This window comes from Chelmon rostratus, chromosome 24, assembly GCF_017976325.1.
Source record: "Chelmon rostratus isolate fCheRos1 chromosome 24, fCheRos1.pri, whole genome shotgun sequence".
Taxonomy (NCBI): domain Eukaryota; kingdom Metazoa; phylum Chordata; class Actinopteri; order Chaetodontiformes; family Chaetodontidae; genus Chelmon; species Chelmon rostratus.
Window position 1 is genome coordinate 12,329,162 of NC_055681.1, and position 17,974 is coordinate 12,347,135.

Here is a 17,974-nt window from a genome sequence, read left to right on the forward strand (position 1 = left end):
AAACTAAACGATGACTGTCAGAGAAACTGAGCATGGTAACAGCGGAGCCGTTAGCTGAGATGTTTATTAGGCTTTCCTTCTGCAGCAGAAATGGACCCCGACTCATTGCGAGACAGCAGGACGGTGGTTGTGTCCGGTGTGCCCGACGCGCTGCCCGTCAGCAGGATGATTGACAAGCTGATCATTCACTTCCAAAGCCGCAGGAGGAGCCGCGGGGGAGACGTCGAGGGGGTCAGGTATCCCACCAACATGGACGGAGTCGCGTTTGTCACTTTCGACGAAGCTGAAGGTAAAGCCAAGAGCCGCCTGCAAGCTAATGCTAGCGTGGTGTGTCTGCTGAGATGCCCCCACTTTGAGGAGCATAAGTTAAAGCGAATAAGTTAACAGCAAAAGTTTGTAGCTTGCTATCGCTAACACGCCGAACTCCATTTAAAAACTGGCAATTTTAAGGGTCAGCTTCAGTTTATACCCGCCATTTATTTAACGTAACATTACATGTAAATTCCAGATAAATAAGCATAGCTAAGGACCCGAACAGCAGGAAGTGACATATCCCTTCACTGAATGTAAATAAATAACTCAAATCAGTTATAATGTTTCTCTCCAATGTTTTACATTTCTCTCAAAAGAAATGCTAAATATTTCTGCTAGGGTTCCACAAAAAGCGCGTCCCTATATGCAAACTACCTGACTCAGCAGATACTGATGGTCAGAAGCTTCTGGGCTTTATGTGTTTCACAGACAAGAGCTTGCTTATTAGCTGTCACTTGACTGTAATGATTTGTGAGAGGCACAAACGTCATCAGTGAAATGAAAAGACATGAAGGTCTTAAAGCTGCTGCACTGTACACCATCCACCTGCAGCCGTTGTTAAACACATCTCCTGTTTTATGCTATAATTGGTTGCCATGGGGATGGATTGTGGTTCCCATGGGAATATACAGTATATTCTGTAGAGAGGTGAGGTATAAATCAAACATTTACTTGCATGGAGCGCAGCCTGGATGTGTGCACAGCCGATGAGCGGTTTAATTCGTCAGAGATTCATGGCCGTGCACCGTCAGGAGCAGGCCGACATCAACATGATGAGTTGAGTTCGGCTTTTACGAGCTGTCTGTGGCAGGAAGTAATGAGCACCGTTATAATGCTGACATGGGTGGAGAGCATAGCAGAACAGTACAGTCCTCTTGGCAGATGCAGAGAGGGTGGTGCAAAAAGAGCAACACATCATGGCGGACAGCGAGTTTCCTGAAGACTACGTACTCACTGTGTTCCCCTTCACCAGAGATGTAAGTATGGCCATCAGTGTGGGAGTGTGACTCATCTCCTTCATATGTGAGTAGAGGAGTGGTACCTGAATCATCTCGCTTTACACCAGAATTTTACAGTTTGCATTTATTATCACATGACATGATTTGAATGTGTTCTTGTGCTTCAGGTGTTCCTGTATGTTTCCAGCGCTACGGTCGATCTCTCCGTATTCGGCAGGGATCAAGCCTCGCTGATTCAGAGTCTGCGGTCAGCTCACAGGTCGCTGCGTTTCCGGCCTTTGCTCCAGCAGAGGAAGGCCACAATTGAGGGGCCTTTTGCTGCCGTCCAGGCCCTGAGACAGGACCTCATCGGCCGGGCCAGCCAGCTTCAATCCACAGTCTCAGCCCAAACTGCTGCCGTCAAGCTCAAAGAAGCTCCTCTTAATACCAGGGTAAGATCTCATCACGAGTTTGTCAGCTCTGTAAGCTACAGCGGTTCTAAAGCTAAGCTGGAGCCCGCGAGCTCAAACAGCTTATCAACACCGCTGCAGACCACAGGTGAGGCAGCTACAGTCCAAACCCCGCTCTCAAATGCAAAAACTCTAAACACTTTCCCGAGGCAAAACGTGTCCTGTGGGAGTTCGGCTGGAGGGAGCTTTTGCAGCACAGACAGCGATGAAGAGGAGCAGAGAGTTCAGTCCTGGCTCCAAATGCCCACAGAACATAGAGCCGAGAGAGCAAAGGCCAACCCCGGACAAGTGTTCGGAGGGGAGATCAATGCAAGGATTAGATCTCCCTTATCGGGCCTCGACCTGCTCCCTGCAGAGGAAATATCAGCAAAACAGGCGCGAGAAGATGATGTTTCACAGAAACACACCAGACCAGACAGAGTTTCAGCAACCACGATCAGAGGCGGGAATCATTTGGGCTCCCGCTACAGCAGCCCTGACTATCTGAAAGAATCAGATCAGAGCAGCTCAGCCGTCACTGCTGAGCTCCCCCGGACCAGACTTAAAGACGTCTCGCAGACCTCCGAGAGCGATGCTAAGGATGCAGAAGAGCTGTCTGCTGTCTGTCCGGAGGATCCTGAGGACACGGGCATATTCGTTGACTCGTACACATTAAGGTACATTGAAAGATTTGACAAGAAGGAGCTCGACAGGTGCCTGAGGGGTCTTGGCGCGTCTGTCGAGAGCGTTGAAGGGCTCGACCTCATGCAGATATTGTTGACTGAGAAGCAAACCTCCACGTCTGCCTTGAGGATCCATCAGGCCTTGATTAGACTCAGCACTCTGGTGGACTTTTGGCAGTCCACTTTAAGAGTTCATCAGCTCGACTATGACGAGGAGGAGCAGCCTGAGAAACAGAAACTGATCCAGATCTGCGATGATGTGAATTTCCTGTTCGATGACGTTCTTTACATCTCCGAGGATTCTTGCGTCAAAGTCATCGGCCCTTCGGTCTCCAGTCACTTGTTCTATAGGACAGTGAAGGACAGGATTGCTGAACACAAAGACAAATGCCTGAGAATATAGTGGCTGAAGCAAAATTGAGTGTAATCTTATCCGTGGCCACAGGGGGGTGCAGTTGTGCTGCATGCTGCCTTCACACAGTTTGCATCTGAAATCATATGTTTAGTTACATTACAGCCACAGTTTTGATTTCTGTGTTCCTGTGTTACATTTTCCTGGCTCATAATTAGAACTATAGAAATGAAGAATACTGTATGTATTACATCTGCCTCTGAAAGTTCAGTTTAGTGCTCTTATTAAATAAAATAAAAAAAAATCTTCCAATGCTTTGGTTTGTTTCCATGGCGAAGCTTCCCTTTTGTTGATGCACGCATTAATAATTAGGCCTTCAAACAACAGGTCTTAATCCGTCTGATGTTCTCACAGCAGTGGAGATGAGCATTAATTAACCTCCTCACATCTTAATCACAAAAGATAGAGTTGTAATTAAAAGCACAAATGGCAGATGCCAACCCGTCTCACATGATCGCGTCTCCCTGGTCCCCAGTCCAGAGATTCTCTCATCGTTATTTGTCGGTGCATAAACCTGTGCCTCATGTTTTTTAACCTTTTAAAGTGAAATGTAGCCTTACAAATTAAATTTGGAGGTGGTAACATGTCACTTTACAAGTATGAATGTGGAAACAGCCTCTGCACAGTGAAGCTCAAACATCCAATTAACAATAAGCTGAAGACATATTTTCAGAGGAGGCTACAAGCATGGCTCTATATGTTCTGTGCTTGTGACGCTCATAAACCCCAGCTTTGCTGGAATCAAAATCATGGACCGACATTGGCCAGTAGGGGGCGGTATGACACTTAGAAAATAGAGACGCTGTGGCTGCCATCGCCCTGCTCAGTGGAGCTATTACAGAGGCTGGGTTTGGCAAGCATGGTGCAGATTGGCAGGCAAATGATGTCAGTTGGATGTCCTATTATACGTCCTCTCCCCTCCACATACACACACACACACAGAGAGAGTGTTGCACCTTCTCTAAGGGAAATACTGATCTGTGCATGTGACGATGTGTGAAGATGCTCAGTGAAATCAGGTTGTGCGGAGAGCGTTTTTCTCTTCTGCAATTATTCAAATGAGCTCCCTCCACAGCCTCGATAATTGATTCATTATGTAAAAATAAGCCACACTACCATAATGAAGACACACAAACAGAGACAATCGCTCATCTCCCAGACACACGCACTCTGGGTTGTTACCATAGGAACATAGTGGAAGAGGTTGCCGAGCTGCAGCGCTGGGCGTCGTTAGGGGAAGCTCTCGAATACAATGAAAGCATCCAGTAGGAAGGAGGAATTACATTTCCAGCAGAAGAACCCTTCATCAAAGACGAGCAGAGAGAGAACTGCCTCTTAACACCCAGACCTCTCTGCTGCCCCTTTGATAGCAAGTCTTGAACAATTACCCATTATTTGGGTGGGGGCTGAGGTTATTGTAAAATAGAAAGGAGGGTCAACAAGCAGAAAGCATGAATTATTTTTCCTGAAATGGCCCCGACGCTGGTTCCCCCTCTTCATTCGTTCTCCTCATTATGCATAAAGTATAATTAGGTAACTGCGTTTTTGAATATATTAAACATCTATGACTTTCAAGATGGAGGTCAAAAACAGGGGCAGGCCAGAAAAAGAAGCCTCAGTGTCTCTCTGAAGGGCGTTTCATCAGGGACGGGGTCTGCTGGGGATCAGACCTGTGATTGGACTATGGATGGATTACCGGCCACAGGCCCAGGGTCTCTGAAGTGACTGTCGACATTTCTTTTTGGAAAGTCAATCAAGTGAGAGTGGGCCTCGAAGAGACGCGAAAAGGCCACAAAGTTATGAAAAACAAGCACATGCAGACGCAAAGCAACCAGAAAGAGACGCAGAACAACTGCAAATAAACACAACACGACCACAAAGAGACGCAAAATGACCACAGAGACATCAAGCAACTACAAGCAGATGCAGAATGACCACAAACAGATGAAACATGACGACAAAGAGATGCGAAACGATGACAAACCACGACAAAAGCTGCTCATATGTAGGAGCAGTGGGGGTCAGAGGTCAGAGGTCATGCAGACAAGCAGCAGAGCCTCTGCATCATTTTTTCTCCACACTGAGGAACGGGCTGCTGGTGATGGATAGGCTTCTCCAGGCAATGCGTGTGCGCGCGTCGCAGTCGCAAATTGCGCCTTAACGATCCTCTTTACAGACCATCACCCCGCCCGGGAGGGGAACGCGGCTCGCGTCCCTCGCTGTGCCGTCCCTGCCGCTCCGCTGAAATGTTTTGTGGGTGTTGGGGAGTTGTGATTGAAGAGGCTCGCAGGATAAATCAGGAGCCGCGGACCGAGGAAACGGTTGAATGTGTGTTAGCTGTGGAAGAAGGATGGATGGTGTTTAATTGGTCTCACAACATGTGACCCGGAATGTAAACAGACCAGATCCCCTCAAATTTAACAAATGTGGCCCACGTGTGTCCTCTGATTTGTGCCACCACAGTTATCTCATTCATTGTGGGGCTATTTAAGCTTTTTACTCCAAATACTCAACAGTTTATTTTATAGTTTATAGTTAATATGAAAATATTGATCAGTGCAGCTTTAAATAGGCAAGACTCTATTTAATTATATTTTTCTGATGCTTTTATAGTGTTGATATTGAAACTGTCATGGCTGCACCCACACTTTGTGGACGCTGTCGTTCCCCATCTCTCCACCAGTTGTCCTCAGCGAGTCTCCTGCCTTTGCCAGTCACCTGACCTCGCACCTCCCCGTGCACCTGTCCCTCATTCCCATCTTCACACCTGACTCTCATTACCACCACACATGTTTATATACGCGCCTGGTCACTCCGCTCGCTTGCCAGGTTACCAAACAGTGTGTTTACAGAAACAAATGCAAGGAATAATGCTTATTTATCACAACTTGGGTCTCATTTTCCAACATTTTACTCACAAAGAAGACTTGAGGACATGGCGAGTTTGTATTTGGAGGAGAAAATGAAGGTTTAATGACCGTTTTAAACATGGCTGGACTTCCAATAATAAAAACAGGCCTATGTTAAAACTAGTAGGATAATGTGGACATCCATTCCAGTCATACATCCTGATAATATTTCCTGTGCTGCGGTATTTATTATCCACAGCAGGAGGGTGGCATTGTGGAACAGTGATCACTTCAGGGTTGAGATCGTTATCATTATGGTTTGTTTAATGAACTGCTGTGCCTCGAATCGAGGTCAGAGCTGCAGTACTCCTGTTACGAGCCTCAGCCCCGTTTTGATCACGCGTGTTCGTCTCATCCCTCCGTCCGTGACTGGTATGCGGTCGTGTGAGCAAATAAATCCCCGGCGTGGCAGCCAGCAGCAGATAATCTGGCCCAACACTTGGCCTGTACAGCCAGTCCTCCCAGACTTTGTTGTAACAGTGCTGCTCTGTTCTCAGATCAGCCAGTTGATGCACGGCCAACGAAACCATCAACACTGAAAATAAGACCCAGGTTGCAATGAAGCGGCGCTATGAAGTTCCTGACCTGCTGCCCACTTGCCCGCACATCATCTGCTCCGTCCTCCCCCTCCCTCACGAGCCGACCCAGGAAGCGTCGGCGCAATTATCTGGCTCTCCTCCGACCATTTCAAAAAGCTCGCAGTTAGCGGGGTGTGAAGAAGGAACGTGATTAAACCTCGACACCGCAGGCCGCGGCGCTCGACACACGGACGCCACATGTGCCCTCCCCTGACTTTCGAGCCATTATTTTGCACCTGGATGTTTAGAGACAGGGGGGCAGCGCACGATCTCACGCAGGACAGAAAATCAGCGTGGTTTCCTGTGGATGCTCGCAAAGGCCTCTGGGACTAATTCTCATTCAAACCCTGATTGGAGGGTTGCTTTCAGGGTTTGCTTCCTTTTCCGGTTCTTGTCGTTTAAGATATCAAGAATTATAACTGAACCTTCTTCTGAACCAGCTGTGATGTATATATCATATACACACTGCCTTACAGTCCTGGTTCTGATCTTATAAAGACGGTTAGCAGGGGGAGAGGAGTCCTGAAGAGGCCCGTGTCTCTATTTTGTGTAATCTAATGGTGCAGATTTCAGAGAGGAATGGTAGCTCTGAGCCTGTGAGGTCCTGTGGGAGGGAGAACTCGCCGAATGAAGAAAATAAAAGCTTTGTGAAGAAAGTGGCAGATTCAGCCTCAGTCGCAGGCTTAATGGCAGAAGTGTCTCGCTGTCTGCTGCGATCGTCTGCAGCTGGTCCAAAATATCAGATGATTGGTTATGCTGCCTTGTGGGAGAGCGTCTCAATTTCAGCCCTCATCTCTCAGCTCCATTAGCTGACAAAAGATACCAGAGGCCGGAGAGAGGCACATTTCTCAGGTGGCATCAGATGATTTGTGGGCCTGTGGATTATTTGAGGCAGTCTGTCTTATTTTAAAGTGTCTATGGATGCGTCCAGGAGGGGAAAATACTCCAGAAATGGGTCTAATAATTCAGATTTGTGTGAAAGCACCTGTGCGATTTGACGGCCTGGGCATTTTCAAAATCGAAGTCGCCGCGGAGACGGCATCAGCGGCAGCATCTCACATTCTGCCGGCCATTACACATGCTGCACTGACCACGATAGGAACCCAGGTTGATGATGAAACCTGTGGCGGTGTGAAGGTTCAGATCGTGTAATCGGCGTGGTGAGTTCAATTACACGGTATGAAGGACCGCAATGAGTTGGACCCAAGAAAGTGAGAACTTTGCCAGTTTACTTCCCGTGACAGCCAAAGAGAGAAGTCCAAGAAATCCAGTTCCCCCTGACAATGGAAAGATTTACATAATTACACTGGGAGCAGATGACATTAAATGAATCCCTGTATAATTCATTCCTCGCTCGATCCACACCAGTGTTTTCTGACGGGTTCAGGTCTGCCTGGTCTAAACGGTGAAAAGAAAAGGGACAGATGGGGAAGAGAGAGGCGGCGGCGTGTAAGAAAAGGTTGTGAATACATCAGCGGCCTACTGAGCCAACAGGATGTGCCAGCATGGGTGCGTTTGCACATGCAGGTGTGTGATGAGCGCATTTGTATGCCGCCGGCATCCGAAATCAGTCGCACGGTGAAGATGAATGGCGGCGGCTTTAAGTAGCCCAAAATGTTAATGCTCAGACAAAAGACAAGAGATACAGACGAAGTCCGCCACGTCGATAAAGTTCAACAGATTCTGTAAAACAACAAACAAGTCTAACCAGGTCTGTGGTCTCAGCTAAACAGAATATACAACACATGCATGCAAATATATGAAAACACAGTATCAGTGCAGAAGAAATGATAGTTCAGACTGTTAAAATGTCAGAAATGAATGGTGGAATGAATATTTCTGAATCAAATCAGTGGTGGAATATAATTAAGTACATTTCCTCAAGTACTGTACAATTTTATTATACAATTATACTCCAATAATATGATGTAGGTGATTCTGAAGAGGATCCCTCTGCAGACTGAGTACTTTTGATACTTTAAATATCAAAAGTTTGAGGTGGAGTATTTTACTGATTCTTGTGATTTTGAATGCATGACTTTTATATGCAGCTACTTTTTCCTCAGTAAAAGCTCTGAATGCTTCCTCCACCGCTGCTGCAAGCGTGCATCTTATTCGTGTGCAGAAAGACTTGTGTCTGTGCAGAAAACACAAGCATCTTTTCATTAATTCAAAAAGCACTTAGACACAGTGGCTCCTCGTCTCCGAGCCATAAAAAAGCCAAACTCCTGAGAGGCCGGCCGCATACATGCTACTTAACCCCGAAGAGAGGGAAAGCACGCTGATTTGATTAGCCCGACTCGGGTCTTTAAAGTCTCCTGGAAATGTCAGCAAAATCATCAAAGCGGCCGCCTCCTTCATAAAGCCCTGATCAAAGGCATTCCCGGCATACTGCGCCTTCTATACTGTTAGCTCACGGGTAAAATGTCTACATCTGCGCAACATTATTGGTTTTATGGGAGTTTTATAAGTGGAGACAGGCCGAAATCAGGGGAGAGACAAGTGACATTTCCCCCTCTTAGCTACGCCCTCGGCCCACCAACTCTCTGCTGCATTTGCAGTTGTGTCACATGCACTCTGTGTGATATCACCCTTGTTTTACAAGGAATTTCTTTGTTTGCTCAGGCTGCCTCTCCCAATATTGCAATAATGCACTTTCTCGTTGCATTACCACCTCTGCAGCATACGATGCTTTCCTGCCCTGCCCTGTACTGAACACAGCTAGTCATTTTCATGTTTGTTCTCATCCACCTGAAGGACAAATGGCGGGTTTTGCCACCTAGACAGCCAAATGTTTAGTCAACATGAGAGTGTGTCGAGTATAGTAATTTAATGAGAGGCCGTTTGAGTCACAAATCACGCTTCGCTCACATGCACGGCTCCATAATCTCGCATAATCGCCTCGACACTCTCCCACACAGGCCCAAACTCCATTTGAAGAAAATGTGCAGAAATTGGAGGTATGTGATGAAAGCCCCCCCTGCGGAGATGTCATGTAAACAAGCAGGGCTTTGTTTACATTCAGCGTTTCTCACAAAAACTCTTTGTGTGGATCCTCGAAGCACAGCGAATACGACGATCTTCAGCCTCTATCTGCAGCGGCGATTTTTAAAAGATATTTCTGATGCTTCGGTTGCATCCATTTTATTAACTTCTTTGTCTTCTTCTTCACTGCCATTCTCGGCACATTGCCATTCCTCTTGTCACAAAACCACCACCAACTGTCGATCAGCAGAAAGGCGTGAAACCGGTGGCAGGAATGTGTTGTTGTCACCTGCATTCCGTTCTTAAAAACATTGCTCGACAGCGCCGCTAGTGGTCAAGAACTGCATGCGCGACCTTTAACTTTGTGTTCAGTGGAATGTAACTGATCGTCTTTTTGTTGCTGCGTGCTTGTATTTTGCAGCAAATGGTTGTTGAAACCATCATCAGTGCGTGTAACACTCATACACACTGCTTTTATCTCTGACTCACACCATCATTTCTTATCAGCAATGCAATTCTTTGTCATACACACCACCTTTCTGACTCACATGTAATAGCGTGTGTGAGAAAGTGTTGAATGACAGTGTTTATAGACAAAGGTGTGTGTGCAAGTGTGATTTATGTCCTAAACTGCCTCTGATATTAATCTCACCTGACATGTAACCTCATTAAAACAATTACTGTTCAGCACGAGGCTGTGCACTATCGTGTTTTCATGTGCAACCTTGGTTTTTATGTGCGTGAATTACACTCACCTCCACCCGCCTGTGCAACCCACAGCAGGCTGCTCAGACCTCAGGCCACTTCAGTAGATCAAAGAAATGTTGGTAGGAACCCCCCCCCAACCCTGCCCGCCCCAAAGCCTCAACATCCCAGCAACACCACTTGAGCGCCTCCAACCCCACAGCACACCTCTTGCTCTCTTGCTTCAGCAGAGCTGTAGCAGGGTCAGAATGCCTCCATCTGATTTTCCAGCCCAAGCTTTCAGCCTCGTCTCACCCAAACCGCCGGGAAAGACGTTTGATATCCCTGTTGGCTGTTGTGCGTGTGCACAGACATCGAAATATCCACATATTCTCATATCTGCATGCAGGATTCCCGCGTCCCTGCAGATAAATGCGCCCTCGCAGATGCTGACACAATCACGCCTCCTCCTTCCACACCCATCCCCCTCCCGAGCTCCCTCCGTCAGTTTGGGCAGCGTTCTGGCTTGGCTCGGCGCGCCGCATCCTCGCCATGTCTGGCGCTGATTTCCAGGCCACAGCGCCGAGGCTTGCCAGCAGGCGGGGAGGGGGGGCGCGGGTTGCAGGGCTGAGCTGTGGAGGAGCTCCAAAGATCGAATGAACATCACAGCGGTGCCGACAAAGAGAAGAGCTCTTAGGAGGCTCTGTGATGCTCTGGTCTGACAGGAAGGAGTCCAGATGACAGTGATGCTCTACTTTCTGCTGCCAATGGTGCTTTCTCAATGAACAGCAGCACTGAAACAGTTAGTGGAACCATCGATTTCCATCAGGGCGCTTGATAAACGAGTAATCGTTCAAAGAATTCACCAAGCAACACACGCCAATATCTGCTTGTAATGCCCCCAAGATGAAGACACTTTCTGCTTTTCTCTGTCTTGTATCATATATACAAATTACAAATTGTACATATTATTAACTAAATGATTTAACAAATTATGAATGAATCAAATTCGTCAGCATCAGCAGCTAAATGGAATCCAGCCATCATGTTATCTGCACCTGTGATTTTCGTTTGCTGCGAAAAAACACAACAAAATGCAAAGACAAAGAAAAACACTAACCGAACATTTAATCATCTGAAGCGTCGCTTCAGCACGTCGTTGCCCTGAAGAGGCTCTCGAACCTCCCAGCCGCCATGTCTGGCTCTTTCATATAGGCCTGTTGGAGAGTTAGCACATATATGGGCCAGTGAGATGGCCTGGTTGTTCGCTATATTTAGCCAGAACATGAGATTTCAGAGGTGATTGTAGTGTGGATGTAGAGGCCTTTTTAAGAGCATTAGAGGGCTGATTTCTGTCTAACTCTTCACTTATTGTGCCACAACTAACTTCTATTAACATAATAAATCAAATGTGATTAAAAAACAAGGCCAGTCTGGTTAGCTAAGTAAAGGTTACAGCTGATTAAAATTAGTGTGAATGAATTCAACACTGCATCAATCAATCAATGTGTCGTTGTCAAGGCTGTTGCTAGCCAATGAATATAGGCAAGCGCCACAGGACGCGCCAGCTAAAGGTGCAGACACCCTGGATCCGTTGACGGGTGGTGCATGATAGATACGGCTCGGCGAGTTGACGGACCGGTCGTTGTAGATGAATTTGCATAATCACGACAAATTTTCAACTTTATGCAAATGCGTTCATCCAGCGCGACACACCAGGCTCGCAAATATTCGACTGCTGGGCTTTAGTTTTGTTGGATGCATCATTTTATTAGCTGCAGTCAAATACAGATGAGCAAACTACAAAACATTTTTCATTCTGAATCTTAATTTATCCAGACTAAACCAGTATATAGTGTTTTATGGCAGCTGCACCGCCCACATCAATATTAGATGCTTTTTCTTCCTTAATAAAGGGATTGGTTGTCTCCATGATGAGCTAAATCTAGTCGCAGCGTTTTGAAACTGAGCCCCATCAAAACCATGGGATGCCCCGGGTCATACGGTCAGAAATGCAATCAGCTCATGTCTGTCATTAACAGCTGAGGACCTCCAACATAGCAGCCAACGGGCACATTGTGCCACCTGAGAGAGACGCGAGAAGCCAAACATGTCAGCATTAGCATCAGTCTCATAGCTTCAGATGACAGCGACAGCCGAGGTCGCATTATCTCTGTTTTGCGTGTTTGAGATCTGAGGGCAGACTTCAGTCCTCGCATTAAAATCATCGCAGCGCATACGGAGCCTCTCATTCGCCGTCACTGTGATAAAGAGCTGGGTGACACCGGAGGCCGTTGCCGGGCTGTCACCCTCATCTGCACCTCACACATCACGAGCCCCCATCATCCCTCAGATCTGGATCGCACGGTGATGTGATTTGACTCGTGGAGGTGACTGCGGTGGGTCTGCGCGCGGTCGTTAAATAAAGAAAAACCACATCCTCGCACAGCGGCCGCACATTTCCGAGGAGCATGAGGGATTACAGCAGGGACTGGTTTGGATCCCAGACGGCGCGGCTGCAGGGTAGAGTCAGAACTGGGCTGAAAATGGGAGTTTTCATTGCGTCGACTAAAAATATTGTGAATGATGGACAGATATATTCTATGTGTGTGCATGCAGAAACACAAAACATCCTCAACCACCAAAATCTATATATTAGCTGATGTAGCTGCTTTACCTGTCACGTTTTTGAGGTAAATGCATTCACAATCCCACTAAAAAAGTCAAAAAACAGCAACAAATATTTTAAACAGGCAGACTGACTTTTATATAAAGGTAAACTGATGCTGCCGCTTCATTATCAGCTTTACGGTGTGTGGGTGTAATGTTAGCTCACTTTCAGGAAGCAGTTTTCCATGTTTCCATCCAATCACATCATCACAGGTGTAATTAAAAAGCGATACAAAAGGATTTAATAATCTTTTCACTGTCGTTTAATGATTAGACTCACAAACGTCCTTTGTTTCTGTCATGTAAGTGACAGATATGATTATTGTCCCGTCATGTGGTTTATCTTAAGGAGATGCTAATGAAGACGTAATTTCATGCACCATTAAGCCCCAAACGCGCGCACGCACACACACACGCACCCACATATGCCCAAACTTCCCTGAAGAATCAGGTCATCCCTGCGATGATTCATCTTTCAATCTATTAAACACTCACACACACTGAACACATTCACCGTGCCTCATTACATCAGTGTGTGTATCCATGCCTGAACAGACATAATGACTGACGGGAGACACTCGACAGGCTTACTGTACTCTGCCCCACGCGCTATTGCCTCTCTCCTCTGTCTGCATGCGTGTGTGTGTGTGTGTGTCTCGCTGCCCTACAGTACATTCAGCGGAGGATATTAAGCTAATGGTTTATTAAAACAAAATGTCATGTGTTTGTAAGCCAAAGGGGGAGGAAAAGGAGCCGAAGCTTATTAGGATTCATTAGGGGGTTCCAGTCAGTTACCACTGCTTCATGCACCAGAAAGCCCACAATAGAAGAATGAATCTTTCTAATTCAGTCGTGTGAGACTGTCCCGCTGGCAGTTTACCTGTTAAATGAGACATTTTGGCTCTGGTGCTGTATTTTAGCTGATGCAATGCTGAGCGACAGCAGGTGACTCACACTGTTTGGTAAAGCTGTGCACTCCTGTGAAAGTTTCAAGAGATCGACCCTGGATAACTTACTCATAATGACTGGAAATGGAGATTAAGGGATCCTCAGTGATTTCAACACAATAAGACATCATCAACAACGGCGTTTACACCAGAAAACGAACCGATCATCAATACGGAAAACTCGCACGAAAGCTTGAGCCGTAAATGAGAACAGAATGAACCGAGAGGGTTTCTGGAAACAGGAAAATAAAACTTCATAAGAGGTTGTTGATGCTAAAAGGAGTTTTGGAAATCTTCCCAGCTGCGCTCAGTCATGCTCTCTGTGTTCCAGTCCGCACCAGATCCAAAGAAACTCACAGGAGACAAAAATGTACAAATACGCTGATGTCACGACAGCGATTTCACAACACTGATAACATTTTAAATAGAGCAACTTCTCCACCGTGATGTGACAAAGTCAGACAAGATTTCACAACAGCAGGGTTGTAGCGAAATTTAGCAAAGTTCAGTGATGCCATTGGAAAAGAAGCGAGGTTATAGCAGCCTGTGGGTGTAATTGATTGTCCATCAACACCACCACCACCCTGAGAAGCACTTGTTACATCACAGCTGTGGATGTTTAAGTGTGTCGGGTTTTTTCAACTTTCCAAAACCGAAAATGCAACAAAAAAAAGGATTCAACATCACTTGCTCCAATCTGTGCTACAAATGTTAGCATGTCGAGCTAACCCAAACATCTTAAGCCGAGAGTTAGCATTTGCCGGCTACACTCATTCTTGGGGTTGCGAGTTGTCTTTAAAGCTGACTTCTGCATGTTCAGCAGGATTATTTGAGCACATGCAGTCTCACCCTCCATGTTTTTCTTCATCATACTTATAATGTGTGTCGCTGCAAATGATAACATTTATTTTAGGGAAAATGATCTGTGTGTGAAGACGTTCGGGCGTGCATTCACACACACGCACTTCACATGAGGGTCGCTCACAAGCTCAGCTGGTGTAAAATAACACCTCTCCTTGTTCTGAGAGGAGAGTACTTTCAGACCGCAGCCCCCCGCTGCTGTCAGCCAAAGATCAAGGCTGAGAACTGAAGGCAGGGCCAGTTAGCCAGAATGTTAGCAGAGGTCAAACAACCGGCGTGTTGTATTTTATTTTGCAGAGGCACTTTGAAGATTTTATTCATTCATAGCCATAACACAGTGGACAGGGCAGTTAAGGATGATTGAGAGGTTATGTCACTGTTCGTTTTGTCTAAAAAATGATCTGCAAGTTAATTACTTATATAATTTTTCTCCATCTTAACACTCTGACAGATAAAAGCCTCCTTTTTATGGGTACACAGGCAAAGAGGCAGCAATAATATACTCCAAATCATCCCATGGTGCGTGCACTTGTTTTTTGAATAAAGAGCAAAACATCCATCACTATTTCCCTCTGAACTGTTCTGCATCTGCCCTTAATTTCCCAGTCACGGTGACTAACTGTCGAGGAAATCCCTCTCCAACCGAAACAAGCGAATGTGTGCTGCGTTCGGGCCCCGGCAGTAAATGTCAGCGCTCCGCTGATGGAATGCACGTCGACAGAGATAACTGTGGGGCAGCATGCCGTCATGGCAGAGGGAGAGCGGCCCAGTGACCTAGACTCGTCACACACCTCCGGCGCTGCTGGCCCGCCGGCTATAAACCACCTCAGACCTGGATCAAACTCCCATCATTTGTTACTCACTCTTAATCATCCCGTGACCTGCTTGGAGAACGGGGAAGCAGATTTCTTAATCATAATTTTTTTAAATGGCGACCCGTGATTGCCCAACATTTCTGGAGATCACCGCAGTAATGTGGCAAATCCCTCTCATTTGCTGCTCCGAGCAGCTTTCCCACACAGGAAGAGTTATGTGCACCGGTGCGTGACCCAGACCTGAACTGCGCAGGATATCGCAGATAGCGACGGCTGCTTCCTTACAAAACACACACGGATGCCAGTTAAGCATTGGGAACTACAGCATTGCTGCTTTGAGGTATTTTCAGTATGAATAATTCAAATTATTTATAGCTTTAAAAATATCTGTTGCTGAGTTAATGTTAGCAGACCTTTTCCCACATCCTTTTTTTTTACTGTGCCAACACATTGAACAATGAACTACTTTAAAAATACTGCAAGGTAGATATGTGCTGACCTAGTTGTGTAATAAAGCATTATGGGAATAGACTGGGGTCATCCAGCATACAGCATCTACGCTTCAAATTGTATTCATCACAGTGTATTAATTAAAAAGCGCAGTATATCACTATTTTGTTATCATACATTGGAGTTTGAGCATTGAAAATCATTCAGTCTGAGACTTCTATTTGCTCTCAGTGACTTGCTTTTACACAGTTGTCACATACATTCACAGGAGCTACTAGAAATCCCTCACTTTCCAAGGGCATCTCTGCATTATGTTATTGCATGTGACAGGCAGCGAAGATGGTCGGTTGCTATATGTGGTAAAAGGGTTCCCAAAGGACATATATAGTGCTTGAGCTTATTGACGGTTCAGTCAAGGATGCCTGAAGATCATCTCTGGAACACAGGAGATGCTGCGCTACATGTGCTGTTAACCCACATGATTTCCAAAATAAGACCGCCTTAACAAGACGAGCCTGCTTCTATTTCCTCCTGCTCAAAGCCAGCAAAGATGCCTCATGAAAATAAAAATATCAGGACAATAAAAGTTAAGGCGGTTGAAGGAAAATGAGCTCTGATCAGGGGTAGTTAACGTTTGATGCCCCCGTGGAAATTTACAAGATGTACAAGACATTGACAGCACCATGTGACCAGAGACAGGTGGTACCCTCATTTCTATTCTGGGAGCCATGTACAGTATTTGGGCAACTGCCGAGCTGGTTAAAGACCCAGTTTAATGCTGAGTATACTGCATGTTCATCTGAACAATTGCAGGAACCAAAAAAAAGATGAACACATTTTAAATAAATTCTGTGCATTACAGATTGGTGATGTCCTGGACATAAATTGGTGCAATTTTCCTTTAAGATGTTTCTGCATGTCTTCAATCTGCACGCTCTCACTTTGTCCCAAATGTGTGGCTTCACCCAAGTGAGATTGGCAACGCTGCAGGCTATAGCAGAGTGCAGCACACACACACACACACACACACACACACACACACACAGGCAGTCAGCCTGAATAAGACTGGGGAAGGGCACAGGGGCGCAGTGTGTAAACACCTCAGTTAATGTGGTTTTGCTCACTGTCTCCTCCGCCGTGGCCCTTTCAATCTCGGCAAGCTGGATTTATTTGAACATAAAGACATGATAACGACCAGAGGAGGGACAGCAGATGAGATAGGGAGCACGAACACACAAAGCAGAAAGCACAAAATGAGTGGTTTGCAACACATGCAGGTGAGATCTCCATAATCTTCTGATTCAGAATTTGAATGAGGTCAAATGCATATGGCGCGGGGATGGCGGCCAAATAGCAGTGCTGTAGTGAGTAAAATCCCCCTGGCAGTGTTGTGTCCTGGAGGCACAGCTCCCACACAACAGACGGGGCTCCCACCACACAGCCTGCAGGGTGGAGCTGTCTCGCTGTAAAAACGCTGCCAGCAACACTGAGAGTCCAATCACTCTGCCACAGAGGGGGGAGCTGATGCAGAACCATGCTGCTGTTTTCCCATTTTTGTAAAATTAGCAGTGATGTCGTGTTGGGAGAGTAGCCCGAAGGCTGAGAGACGAGGCCTTGAGAGCAGAAGGGTGCCTGTTCGCACTCTGAAAAAGACAGAAAAATGGGAATGTGGCACATTGTGGAGCCTGTGGGGAAATGTAGTTTTCATTTTCCTCTCTTCCCTGTGTCTTTTCATGAGGATCTGGATGAACGCTAATGTGTTTTCTCTGGCTTTGTATGCCGCAATAAGTGTGTTTATAACTCACAGATAATGAGGGAATCCTCAGCGGAAACTACCAGGGCTGCTCACTGGAAATAAGCAGCATCTGGTACTGGGTTCACTGGGTGTACTGGTTCTCTGTGTGGCAGAGACTTCAAATTCACTTGTTCGTAAAGAAAATCCTCTCTGTCTGTGACTCGAACAATCCCTGCTCACAGTATTCAGCTAAGATGCAACCTGGGGGCTCATTCTGTGTCAGAATTGGCTGATTGTGTATAAAACATAAAGATCGATGATAATAAGATGTCTTGCTGCGTCACCTTGAGATCAAATTTGACTCCATGTGAATTAGGGGGCCCTCTCGGGAACCTTTATTGTGCTCCTTTTGTATTGAAACTGCCACAATTAGCATATTGTTTAAAATGTAAAGTATAAGGAATACATTAATTAGTGGATTATTTCTCCCGGCGCTAAGCAGAGCAACACTTTAGCGCCTTAGGTGAATTTAAAGAGATTTTGTAA

General features: G+C 46.1%; 1 protein-coding gene across 1 annotated transcript; it reads left to right on the forward strand.

The window, feature by feature from the left end:
• Nucleotides 1-23: 23 nt before the first annotated feature.
• LOC121627423 lies at nt 24-3,028 on the forward strand. Its single transcript, XM_041966325.1, has 3 exons — nt 24-289; nt 1,195-1,289; nt 1,439-3,028. The coding sequence occupies exons 1-3, from the start codon at nt 91-93 to the stop codon at nt 2,783-2,785; spliced, it is 1,641 nt and encodes a 546-aa protein (XP_041822259.1). The 5' UTR covers nt 24-90; the 3' UTR covers nt 2,786-3,028.
• The last annotated feature ends 14,946 nt before the right edge of the window (nt 3,029-17,974 follow it).